This window comes from Athene noctua, chromosome Z (genome assembly GCF_965140245.1).
Source record: "Athene noctua chromosome Z, bAthNoc1.hap1.1, whole genome shotgun sequence".
NCBI classification, from domain to species: Eukaryota; Metazoa; Chordata; class Aves; order Strigiformes; family Strigidae; genus Athene; species Athene noctua.
Genome location: NC_134077.1, coordinates 66,168,063 through 66,181,658, shown reverse-complemented (window position 1 = coordinate 66,181,658; position 13,596 = coordinate 66,168,063). Strand labels below are relative to the sequence as shown.

General features: G+C 43.5%; 1 protein-coding gene across 1 annotated transcript in view; it reads right to left on the bottom strand.

Annotated features, from left to right (window-relative positions):
* Positions 1-13,596, bottom strand: part of MPDZ (multiple PDZ domain crumbs cell polarity complex component) — a 98,234-nt gene that overhangs the window by 58,529 nt on the left and 26,109 nt on the right. The window contains exons 10-14 of the mRNA XM_074931965.1: positions 6,378-6,466; positions 4,570-4,765; positions 3,139-3,228; positions 1,096-1,175; positions 240-386 (exon numbers count right to left, since the gene is read on the bottom strand). Coding sequence (XP_074788066.1) covers positions 240-386; positions 1,096-1,175; positions 3,139-3,228; positions 4,570-4,765; positions 6,378-6,466 — 602 coding nt within the window. The remainder of the gene's footprint in view (positions 1-239; positions 387-1,095; positions 1,176-3,138; positions 3,229-4,569; positions 4,766-6,377; positions 6,467-13,596) is intronic.

Sequence of the window (13,596 nt, the reverse complement as noted above, 5' to 3'; positions counted from 1 at the left end):
CCTATTAAATCTTAATATTTTTCCTGGGTATTCTTATTTGGTGACCTTGAACTGTATCTGAAAGATCTGCTATCAGCCAAGAAATGCATGTAAGCATATGCATTCACATAAATATACGTAAGTACATATGAAGCGATGGCTCAAGCACTTCTGGTTACAGCTGTATGCAAGTTACATGTGCTACATTCCCAAGTCACAACCTGTGAGAAGCAAGTCACTGCTCAAAAATTTTTTCTTACTTCCAGCAGCTCATCTCCACTGAACAGCTTGCCGCTTTGTCCAACTGGCCCTTCTGGTAACACAGATCTGATGAAATGATGTCCCACTGTAGCTTCAAGGCTTATCCCTAATCCACTGCTTTCGCTAAATTTGTTAACTACAGCCACCTAAAATAAGATTAAGAAACAGTTACTTTTGGCATATTACAGCCGTACCAGTTTCCATTTCAATTTACATATAATGAGGTGAATATTCCAGAGGGGAGAAACCAGAAATATTGTCACATGTAATTATCACAGTCAGGTAAAAACTGAAACTTCGATCACTTACCACTTCAGCATAAACAAGTGAGAACTGTATATGACAACAATGTATCTAATAATACCTACTTCTGCAAAGACTAGTTCAAAATAAAGTTCTAAACTCAGATACAGCTTTTCAAATGTATCTACAGTAAATGTTCTATGCATTATTTAGATTATTACATCAAACAATTCATTCAGTATGCAGAATGGGTAAGAAGTTTCAAGCACTAGCTCCAAATTCTGGCTAATGAAGGGAGCTCTGAAGCTGACCTTAAAAATTTTTCCTCTAATACACATTTATCCTCTTGAAGCTAGGAAATCTGTGAACAATACTCACAGGCACAGTAACCTAAGAGTTTTGTAATTATTTTGCTAAAATGAACACAGAAAAAGAAATATTTATATTCATAATTTATAATAAAAATAAATTAATCTCAACAGATTAAGAAGCATATGTATGATTTTTATAAATTCAGGAACAAATATAATACAAACATAATTCTACCAGTATGTCAGCAACATAACAGGTGGACAGACCAATATTTATTAATAGTAATCAAAGTTTACCTACCACTATTTCATAATTTGAACCCATAATCCTCTGCCACTTTGCCTTTGTAGCTGCTTCTTCTGTAGTAGTTAGCTGAAAATCTAAAAGTTATGTCTGAGATTACTGTGGCAAAAAGTGAAACATCCTGTCAATTCCTATAACTGATAAAGTATATGGAACATGCAAGACTATGCAATCATTCCCATGATGCCAGAACTTTCCTAAATATTGGCATGTTTTGTCTCACCAGGCTTCAGTTTACCAGAGAAAAATCTTGCAAAATAGTGTTAGATCCCAACCCCCCAAAACGAACTGTACTTTGAAAGACATGAACTTTAGTCAAAAAGTTTGGTGTGCATGGCTGGGAAGAAAGGATACATATTTAAGCTAGCCTCAGTGTTGAGTGAATTTAATGCAACTTTACAATATAATGAGCACAAAGCAAACGACAAAGTTAGAAGCATGACTCAGGCATCTGTTAAACCAGACTGTATGTGGGCTGATAGTTCATTCAGAGAGATGGCCGAAATATTTACATATGTGATATTGCATACTGATCCTGCATTTTACAGAATGTCCAAGGAAATTTTTCAAACAAAATCTGAAGGTTTTGTACTTTCAGAAATATGAGCACAACTGTAAAAGATTTTTTTTCAAACTGTAGGCCCTAGAGGGCAGTGAGACAATGCAAGTCCTAGCTCTTTTTCTTTCTTCCTTTTTTTGGCTAGATTCACATACTTGCATATATACAAGGAGAAATAATTCTAACAGCTAAAGAGCAGCAATGAAATCGGAAGGGAAGGAGGAGAGAAAAGCAGTAACGCTGTGAAAAATACAATGACAGGCTAGGCAGCAAATTGCAGCAACTCTTGATTGAAAGTGTATCTGTAAGCTGAAAAAACAGAGAAAAGCTTTTCTTCTGCTCGTTTTCCCTTCACTCATACTGTTTCAATTCTAGAGCAGGAAATAAAATGCAGTATTTAGATAAAACAGCCAGCAAACACAACAAATTTAACAGGACCCTACATATTCAAGTTCCATGTCTGTTCTGTGCCTACAGTAAGTATCAGAAGAAACTTTAGATCTGAATGCCCATCACAGGCAAAGACTAATATCTTCACCACAAGTTTAAGTTTCCAACTCCCACTGACTTTTAGCAAGAATTCAAAGTGACTAACAGCCTCAGACAGTGTTTTAAATCTAGCCATTGCTCAGAAACATTATTAAAAATGAAGGCATTCAAATATGACAGTACTTCCCCAAAGTAGAGAACCAGCAGTATCTGGAGGAAATGTGTTAAAAAGAAATTCTTCAGCTATCCGAGATAATAGAAAGCATTATGTTATGAAAAGATACATATTACAGAACTCATATGGGTCATCCTGTTCAGTTTCCCTCAAGCTCTGGAAGCAGGGAAGTGTTAGAAAACACATCAAGTGCCACCTCATTCTGGAAAACATATCATCACATTGGACCTCTGAAACGCAGCACAGTACCCTAACAGCTCAAAAGGGAAGGGGAAATACCCATTAGAAAATAAGAATTTCCATTACGATTATGGGAAAGGGAAGGCTGTATAGTGCACCAGAACCGACTGAATTTCAAACATTAACAGAGAATGCAGATTGAAATGAATGCAAGCTCAGGAATTTGTGAAAAGAAAGTTTATCAGAAGAGGTAAAAGTTCTGAAACTGCAGCTGGGCAGCTGCAGGCAGTTGGAAAGATAAGGTATGTTGGGGAACAAGGAGGGAAAAGGCTTAATACACAGCTAGACTAAAAAGAGTAAAAATACAAAACTAGACTAAAAACAGGGCTGAGCATGTAGCAAAAGCAGACTGCTTCATGTGACATCTTTGACACATAATTATTTTTAGACACATAGCCAATGATCTTACAGCACTCAAGAGTACATGTGTACACATATGATTCCTTTCACTTTCTAGCTGTACGTTCTACCTCAGCTACACACCATACAGGAGATAGACAGGCACACAATACAGCTGATCTTTGGGTAAGCACACTCATGTGCACTTTCACAGAAAAAAATATTAAATGTTGAGAACCTGTTTCCTGTTGTTTCATGTCCTTTCCAATATTTACCACATTGTCACTGCATGGTAGTGATGGGGATCCCTGTTCTGTTTCACTGTTACCTGGAAAAAGAAGAAGCAGGTTTTTCAGCTATTTAATGCACTGTGATATTTTTCAAGCTCACAGGCATGCTTAAGGCCACTGACTCTCTCTTACACTGGACTTCCATATTTGGATCCATATGGATCCATGTTTGGTGAATAGAATCTGGCATAAAGGGCCCAGAAGAAATACTATATTTTAAAGACATTTTGTCTTCTGTTAATGCTTTGCCTTCTCCAGTGAATTTTTCAATGAAACGAGAAAAAAAAAAAGCACAAATATCAGTAGCTGCATCTCTATGACTGAAAGAAAAGTTACTGGAAAACATATAACATTCTTTAGTACTCTTTTATTACCTTTTTCTTTTTTTTTGTCTTCCTCTACTTTGTGCAATTCAGGAAGCTGACACTAAAAAAATGAGGACTTGGAGACCTGCATACCTGACAGACTTTTCACTTGTAGAAAGCCTATCCTACCACAGAGTTCTATTAGGTATGTTGCCGGCTGTCAGCTGTCTTGAACACCTTTAGGCTAGAGAAACAGCATTTTTTGAGCATTTCCTTTGTAATTTTTACTAAAGGTGGGAATGAGAGGGTGTCATACAGACAGCATACTACTGGGTCTTTCGAAATCTTGTTCAAGGTGGGTATTATGCCTCAGTCTATGAGTTGGATATACTTCTGCTGACATAAACCTGTAACACAAGTAGCTGAAAAAAGTCTCTGTATCCAGCTTCTGTGCAGATATTCTGTTCAAACACACTGATTTTCAAAATCTGGCACATATACTTCAAGATGTGCACATTGTAATATTGAGCTTCACTAATCTCATCTCGTCAGTAGCAAAATTAATATTGGTCATTGGTTTCTGAACTTTGTACACATATACAGTTAATGCCCTATCAGATTATTAATAACATCTAGATACAGGCCACTCCTCTCATACTTCAAGCTTGTGACACTGACATGCAGGAGTGAAAGGAACTGAGACTTGCTTTTGCTTATTGTGGAGGGTAATCTCTTTGCTTGCTCTTGAATGCAGCTTCTCACCCTTGAGCATGAATAAAACATTCACTGCCGCCTTACCACTTGAAGATTTGAAGGATCAAAGTGCTGAAGCAACTCAGCCAGAAGTGCAAAGCACTGTAGAGCTTTCAATGCTCACTTTGAAAACGTAGCAAATTATACCATTGTGTCTAACAGATTAATCAAACTAAGTAGACCAAATTCTCCCCCCCATGTACAACAGTTCTGCCATCAGTAATAGCTACCCAAAATGAATCTGGCCCATTGTATTTCCACTTTGCAATTGAGAAGAAAAATGTTTCAAGTCAATTTTAAAGCAAAGACAGTTTTAATTACCTTTGGCTGTGCTACTATCCGTTGTTTGGAACAGTAAGTCCTTTTCAACAGCAGCACAGAAGTCCTCCTGGGGCTGAATATGATTTTCCTGCTTAAGCCCTCTTCTGATCAAAGTGAGCCGAACTGTTTGTCCCGTGTGCCGCAGAACATCAACTGCTTGCTGGTTAGTAAAACCCTGAAGATTTGTTCCATCCACCTGCAGGATTAAGCAGCTTTTCAGCCCAAAAGACACCACCCAGAAAAAAAATGTCTAGGGCAAAATAATATGGTGAGCTCTCAGCATCTGTAAGCCTGAGCACAAAGCACGTGATGACCTAACAACATTGGACATGCTAAGCACTTTCACTGGAGTACCGCACAGTAAGGTTACAATCAGTACCACAGCAAAGTGGAGAAAAGTGCTTTAGGTGCCCACCATCACAGTGGGGTCAGGCAGACCTGCTCTGCGAGGTGGGAGAGAACAGCAGCACGTGCTACGCTGGGCATGTTGTGCAGCCTGCCTGCTTAAACACTTCAGTCACCCCCTCCTCTGAGGAGAAAATACTGGGTAAATAAACCAACACAGTCATCACCAGGACAGCTGGGGAGGGGAGGGTGAGGAAAGACCCATCTGTCCACTGTGGTAGAAAGAACTACAGATTGCAGCCACACTGAGGCCAAGTAACCTCAGACACAGTGGAGTCTACTACTGAACACTATGAAGTCCAATTTCCCAATCAAACACTGTTCCAGCCAGCCAGATGTTATCTCTGGTCCACCATTTTAATATTTTAAAGAACAAGATTTTGGCCTCTTCTGTCTGAAACTACACCATTATCTCACTAACTCAGGGTTTCTTCTGAAACTCAAGACTTTGGCATTACTTAATTTCATCCCATAATCCCTAGTACATGCCACTTTTTATTCTCATCCTTGCAAACTCCGTATCATCCCACTCTTTCTCTGTCTCACCCCTTGGTACCTTTAATTTCTGAAATACTTCTAAGAATACTATATTCCTTGACTCCAGTAGTTGTTTCAGTGTATCTATACAACACATATATTCCATTATTTTAATTCCTTCCGCATGAAGAATGACTTCCCCCAGACCCTTAATCATTCTGTTGCCCTTCTCTGAACTTCCTCCAACTCTGGTGTCTAAATACAAAGTAATTAAGAGTGAGGTGGGGTTGTTTAATCTTTCCTCCACACTTCAGCAAATGATACTGAAAAATGTTTATTCTTTTGTCTGAGTTCACTCAAATGTTCTTATTCTTCTGCACCTGCAGTAGTAGAAGAAATCAACTTTGGAATAATCATTTTTTGCCATTTGTACTCAGCAGTTAAATCATTTTAAAAATCCTATATACCTCCACAAACCCATTCATACTCGGAAGGAGACCATAAGTTGTTTATTGATGCCTTCACACAAATGCGAGGACGGATCTGTGACAGCCACAAAAAAGAGGTTCCAGCACTCATGACCTGATTTTCACCACACAACTAATATTTTATGAATTAAAATATTTTCTTTTAAAAATAATTTTGAAAACAGTTGTTTAATTTCAATCAAACAGTGAAATTTTGCCTTTACTAAGCAGTCCCAAAACTCCTACTGATCAGATACACACATAAAACAGATTTTCTTAAGAAACATGTTTCACACAGGCAGCATAATCAGAGAGATAATGAGATCAAAGGCTCAGTCAAAAAAAGGACTCACCATTTCAACTCCAATCCTAAATGTTTTAAACAAGTACTATATAAGCACTTCTTTACAACTTAAAGGAGTTTTGCAGACAAATGAACTTCTTCTTGTGTTTACTTACAACTATAATTTGATCTCCCACATGGATTCTGCCATCATGTTCAACAGCACTGCCTTTTGTGATGCTTTTCACAAAGATACCAGAAGGTTCTTGGAGAGAGAAACAGAGAAAATAAAATTAACTAATTTAATAAGAAACAATTTAAATAACGCAACAATCTCCCACTAATGCCACGAGCCAAAGGGAGAAAAAGAAAGAAAAAACAATCTCCAAGATAAAGAAAGAATCATCAATAAAGTATATGCTTTAGGAAAATAATACTATATGTTTTACTTAAAGGATGAACTTGATTAATGTCAGCTTGTGTTGGACCAGATTTCATTCAAAATTTTACAATGTCCAATTCCAATTCTTGCTGCAAAAGAAGACATAGTCTAACTTATTTTTATCTAAATGTTGAAACCAGCATCAACAGAAAACATATTTCTGACTTTTGGTCAGATTTAAAACTGCAGGACAGAAAATTCAGTTTGAGTACACTAACCTGATAAAATATGTATTTTCTATGTACTTAAGAACTGCTCAACAAAATGCATGCTTGGATAACCAAATGTAGAAAATTATAAGCAAATAGGACAACATAAACTTGAACCAGTTTTTAAGTACAGCTGTAAGTCAGTATTTGATCCAGTAAAAAAAAAAACACCACACACACACACAAAAAAAAAAATCCCCAAAATAGAAACATTTTAGACAGGTACCGATTTTGAATCAGAAGGAAAAGTCATACATATAAAACACCTACAGAAGGGACATTAATACAAAAAGAAATCCATTTCAGGAAAAACACATTGGAATTTTAAACTTCAATAGCTCATTAAAGTGAAAACCTATGGAGTTCCTACATATGGATTTTGCATAGTACACATGAAATCAACAAAAATACCAGCATGAAGTGTCACGGAATTAGGTCTGAGGGTCACAGGCCTGCTACACTGGTGTAAGAAATCTTAACAGAATCTACTTTCTCTCAACAGAAGTTAAGAAATTCATTTAAGTCTGTTAAATAAATACATTTGATGGGAAAATAATCCATTAAAAAATGGGGTTTTACATCTGTCGAGACATCCCAGTGCCTCTGCAGATCTGAAACTCATCTTTTATACGACAAAAGTTAGTAGGAAGAAGGGCTAAACCTATATTTTCGTTTAATGACTATATTCAGCTTAGGAGGAGTAAGAGTACAAATATATTTCAGTCTTGACATTGACAATTCTTTTCTGTTTTTTCTTAACTTGTTGTTTCTCCAGGTTTTTGTGAATAATTAAATGACTGTTCTTACTAACTTCCAAATGTTTTTGTATTTTGTAACAGCTGTATGACAACATGACATTGCTACTTCTCACTCATGAAAGATTCAGTGGCAGATCTTGTTGTCCAGTAGTTTGATTGCTGCTTCTCTGACAGCAAAGTTGTACTTTAAGTGTTAAGTAACAAAATTAAGTGAGATTCCCAATTAGTTTCTAAGGCAAGATTATCTTCTAATGCAGTAATATGTAGCACAATAATTTAAAGTTGAAGATTGGTGATACTCCAACACTGAATCAGTTAAAATATGCTATGTCCTGGTTCAGCTAGGATAGGGTTAAGTTTCCCCAGCAGAGAGAGAGAGGGAAGGGATCTCCAGTCGGTTTATTCATATCATACTGACTCAGATCCAGCACAGGAGCCCGGGAAATTTTTCCTTTGAGGCTTTGGTGACAGTGAGCAAACGAGCGAGCTGTCTGTAACCATTGCGGTATTTCTCTGTATATCTTTTGTCTTCTTTACTGTTATTGCTGTTTATTGTTGTTATCATTGCTACTGTTGTTATTCAGATTGCTCATTACACTGGTGTATTAAATTTCTTCCTATTTTAACCCGGGGTTTGTGCCCTAATTGTGTCCGAGGATGGGGAAGGGGCAACAGCAACGTGGTCTCTGGTCCCAGCAGAGCCTAAACCAACACAGCCTTTTTGGCACACCAACGTGGGGCACAAGAGGGCTGAAATAAGAATCAAAAAGGGACAGACCCTGACCAGAGTGTGTGAGAGCAATCTGTTATGTACAGTTTTTTCTGTTTGTATTCGTACTGTTTGATAAGAAAATGTTTGCAATGCTGGCCCACTTGCATGGTGGGGCTGGATTATTCCTTACATCCACTGTGTGTTCCCAGTGCTGGTGTTTGTTGTCAGTGGAAAATGTATAAAGGGGATTGTTTTGTCATACTGGCTACTGACGGCTTATAATGTGTTTGTATCGTTATGTGGGGGGGTGGGCCGGTACCTGTTTGCTGCCTGGGCTTTTGTTAGGGGTCTCACCCCCTCTATGGGTGAGCCAGGGGAAGAGATCCTCTCGGGTTTTGAGAGTTTCAATTATCCTTGGAGCCTGCAGGCCAGTCTGATTGTGGCACAATGCCTTCTGAATGCCTGCCTGATTTCGGTTTTGGCCATGCGGCACTTCTCTAACAATAGCAGTGCCCGGAAACCTGCCCCGAGGTCAGATAATAGTGAGTGGCAAGGGGTGTGGGAAAAGATGGGCAAAGGCCTGAGTCGGTGGGCACCACTAATGCTTTGGAATTTCACTCCCGAACAAATGCAGAGCCCTGATAAACTGATGGAGTGCTTACAAAGGGTGTGTTACCAAGCGGGCAAAACCCAGGAGACACAACTCGCTGCAATGTGTTGGGGACTTGCCCATGCCTACCGTGTCCTCTTTAATACCACCCACTGCCCTCAAGGGGGAGAAAGGGCTGCAGGATCTGAGAGTGAATTTACTGGTACAGCAGCTGGGCCGGGGGAACAGGCAGAGCCAGTATCAGTTGCCTCCACCAGCACAGCAGCTGAGCCAGAGAGCCAGCCAGTGCCGGTATCAGTCGCCCCGATACAGAAAGCAAAATATACCAGAAAGTCAGCTCACAAAGTGGGGGATGGGGATGAGCCAGGCCCATCACAGGAACAGGAGGAAGGGCCAGAGGTGATTGTCCGATCTCTATCCCTGACTGAGCTGCGAGATATGCGGAGAGGTTTCAGCCGCCTCCCAGGCGAGCAGATTTGCCCCTGGCTACTCCGATGCTGGGACAATGCAGCCAGTGCTTTTGAAATGGAGGGGAGAGAGGCCAAGCAGCTGGGATCTTTGGCCAAGGATGCTGGCATTGATAGGGAAATAGGGAAACAGACTCAAACCCTCAGCCTTTGGAAGCAACTCCTGCTCAGTGTAAGGGAGAGGCACCCCTACAAGGATGATATCCTATGTCAGCTAAGCCAATGGACCAGCATTGAGAAAGGCATCCAGAACCTCAGGGAACTGGCTGTGTTTGAGATGATCTATGGTGATCTGAATGATGAGCAGTCACCCATGGACCCAGATCAGGCCCCTTGCACACACCTGATGTGGCAAAAGTTCCTGAAGAGCGCACCAGAAGCACACTCGAAAGCATTGGCAATAGTGTCCTGGTGGACAGACACCCACACTCTAACAGTGGATGGAGTGGTTGGCAAGCTCCGGCAATATGAGGGAAATCTCCCTTCATCTCAGCATTCCTGGGTCTCAGCTGTGGAGAACTGTTTCAGAGGGTCCAGAAAATGGAAGAGGACGTGTCCTACATTCCACCTACACAGGCTGATGTCTCAGCCATTAGAAGTAAACGTTTCCCCACAGAAGAGAAAGGCAGCAGAAGGCACACACCACGAGGCACCCTGTGGTTTTTCCTCCGTGACCATGGAGAAAACATGAGGAGGTGGGATGGACAGCCCACTGCCGCCCTAGCTGCATGAGTAGAGCAGCTGAAAGGGAACACCATTCCAAAAGGGGAGTCCTCTGAGAAAAGCGCAGCTCAAGTGTCCAGTCAGAAATCCCCCAGGCAGAATAGAATGGTGAACATTATGTCTGACCCTCTTGAGGGGACCAGTAAATCATTCTTGCAAGAAGTGAGTGATGCTGAGCAGGATTAGAGGGGCCCTGCCTCCAGCCAGGTGGAGGAAAGGGATAATCGGATTTACTGGACAGTGTGGATCCGATGGCCTGGCACGTCAGACCCACAAGAGTATAAGGCTTTGGTGGACACTGGCGCTCAGTGCACCCTGATGCCATCGAGCTGCAGTGGGGTTGAATCCATCTGCATCTCCGGAGTGACAGGGGGATCCCAACAGCTGACCCTACTGGAAGCTGAAGTGAGCCTGACTGGGAAGGACTGGCATAAGCATCCCATTGTGACTGGCCCAGATGCCCCGTGCATCCTGGGCATAGACTATCTCAGGAGAGGTACTTCACAGACCCAAAAGGGTACCGGTGGGCTCTTGGTGCAGCTGCCCTGGAGGAGGTTGAACAGTTGTCCACCTTACCCGGCCTCTCAGAGGATCCCTCAGTGGTGGGGCGGCTTAAGGTTGAGGAGCAGCGAGTGCTGATTGCTACCAGGACGGCGCACCGGCAGCAGTGCCGCACCAACCGAGATTCCCTGGTCCCCATCCATCAGCTGATCCGCCAACTAGAAAGCCAGAAGGTGACCAGCAAAACTCACTCACCCTTCAACAGCCCTATATGGCCAGTGAGAAAGCCTGATGGCGAATGGAGGCTAACTGTGGACTACCGTGGCCTGAATGGAGTTATGCCAGCAATGAGTGCTGCAGTGCCGGACATGCTAGAGCTCCAGTATGAACTGGAGTCGAAGGCAGCCAAGTGGTACGCCACGACTGACATTGCTAACGCGTTCTTCTCCATTCCGATAGCGCCAGAGTGCAGGTCACAGTTTGCGTTCACTTGGAGAGGCATCCAGTACACCTGGAATCGATTGCCCCAGGGGTGGAACCACAGCTCCACCATTTGCCATGGACTGGTCCATACTGCACTGGAGAAAGGTGGGGCTCCAGAACACCTGCAGTACATTGATGATATCATTGTATGGGGGAACACAGCCGAGGAAGTGTTTGAGAAAGGGAGTAAGATAACTGAAATCCTCCTGAAGGCCGGCTTTGCCATTAAGGAAAAGAAAGTTAAGGGGCCTGCAAGGGAAATTCATTTCGTAGGAATAAAATGGCAAGATGGGCGTCGCCACATCCCAGTGGAGGTGATAAACAAGATAACAGCCATGGCCCCACCAACCTCTAAAAAAGAGGCTCAGTCTTGCCTGGGCGCTGTGGGGTTCTGGAGGATGCACATCCCAAACTACAGCCTGATTGTGAGCCCTCTCTACTATGTAACCCAGAAGAAGAACGATTTTGAATGAGGCCCTGAACAACAACAATCCTTTGAACAAATTAAGCGGGAGATTGCCCAAGCAGTAGCCCTCGGGCCAGTCCGGGAAGGGCAGGAGGTTAAGAACATGCTCTACACCACAGCCGGGGAGAATGGCCCTACCTGGAGCCTCTGGCAGAGAGCACCTGGGGAAACCCGAGGCCGACCTCTGGGCTTTTGGAGCCGGGGATACAAAGGCTCTGAAGCTAATAATACACCAACTGAGAAGGAGATACTGGCAGCGTACGAAGGAGTTTGGGCTGCCTCAGAAGTGGTCAGCACTGAAACACAGCTCCTCCTGGAACCCCGACTGCAGGTGCTGGGGTGGATGTTCAGAGAAAAGGCCTCCTCCACACATCATGCAACAGATGCCACGTGGAGTAAATGGGTTGCGTTGATAACACAACGGGCTTGAATAGGGAACCCCAGCTGCCCAGGGATATTAGAGGTGATCATGAACTGGCCAGAGAACAAAGATTCCGGGATGTCACCAGAACAGGAGGTGACACGTGCTAAGGAGGCCCCACCATATAACGAGCTGCCGGATGAGGAGAAGCGATATGCCCTGTTCACTGATGGGTCTTGTCACATTGTGGGAAAACATCGACGATGGAAGGCTGCTGTATGGAGTCCCACACGACGGGTCACTGAAGCTGCAGAGGGACAGGGTGAATCGAGCCAGTTTGCAGAGGTGAAAGCCATTCAGCTTGCTTTGGATATTGCTGAGCAAGAAAAGTGGCCAAGGCTCTACCACCTCCACACCGACTCGTGGGCAGTGGCGAATACCCTGTGGAAATGGTTGCAGCAATGGAAGCAGAGTAACTGGCAACGTAAGGGTAAAACCGTCTGGGCTGCTGAAGTATGGCAGGACATTGCAGCCCGGGTGGAAAACCTCGTTGTGAAGGTGCGCCATGTGGATGCCCATGTACCCAAGAGTCGGGCCACTGATGAACATCGACACAACCAGCAGGCAGACCAAGCTGCTAAGATCAGAGTGGCTCAGGTGGACTTGGACTGGCAGCGCAAAGGTGAACTGTTCATAGCCCGGTGGGCCCACGAGACCTCAGGCCACCGAGGTAGAGATGCAACATACAGGTGTGCTCGAGATCCAGGGGTGGACCTCACCATTGACACCATGGCAGAGATCATCCACGGATGTGAGACATGTGCTGCAATCAAACATGCCAAGCGGGTGAAGCCCCAGCGAAATGGAGAGCGATGGCTGAAATAGAGATATGGAGAGGCCTGGCAGATCGACTACATCACACTGCCACAGACCCGCCACAGGAAGCGCCACGTGCTCGCAATGGTGGAAGTAACCACTGGATGGCTGGAAACTCACCCAGCGCCCCACGCCACCGCCCAGAACACCATCCTGGGCCTTGAAACCCAAGTCCTGTGGCGACACGGCCCCCCAGAGAGAATTGAGTCAGACAACGGGATCCACTTCCAAAACTGCCTGGGCAGAAGAACACGGCATCAAGGGGGTCTACCATATCCCCTACCACGCACCAGCCTCTGGGAAGATCGAGCGCTACAATGGACTGTTAAAAACCACATTGAAAGCACTGGGAGGTGGGACCTTCAAAGAGTGGGACATGCATCTAGCAAAGGCCACCTGGCTAGTCAACACAAGAGGATCTGCCAGTCGAGCTGGCCCGGATCAGTCAAAACCTCCACGTGCTGTAGATGGGGCTAAAGTCCCTGTGGTGCGCATGAGGAATATATTGGGAAAAATGGTCTGGTTTAGTCCTGCTCCAGGCAAAGGTAAAGGCAAACCCATCCACGGGATTGCTTTTGCCCAAGGACATGGGTGTACCTGGTGGGTGATGCAGGACGATGGAGAGGTCCGATGCGTACCACAGGGGGACTTGATTCTGGGTGAGAACATGCCGTGAATTATGCTGTGCCCTTGTTAACTGTTGGTTTGTTATTGTTAACTGCTAAATGGCAGCTGGACATGACGCAGATGGTATAGAATGAAGGGGTGGATTATGTCCTGGTTCAGC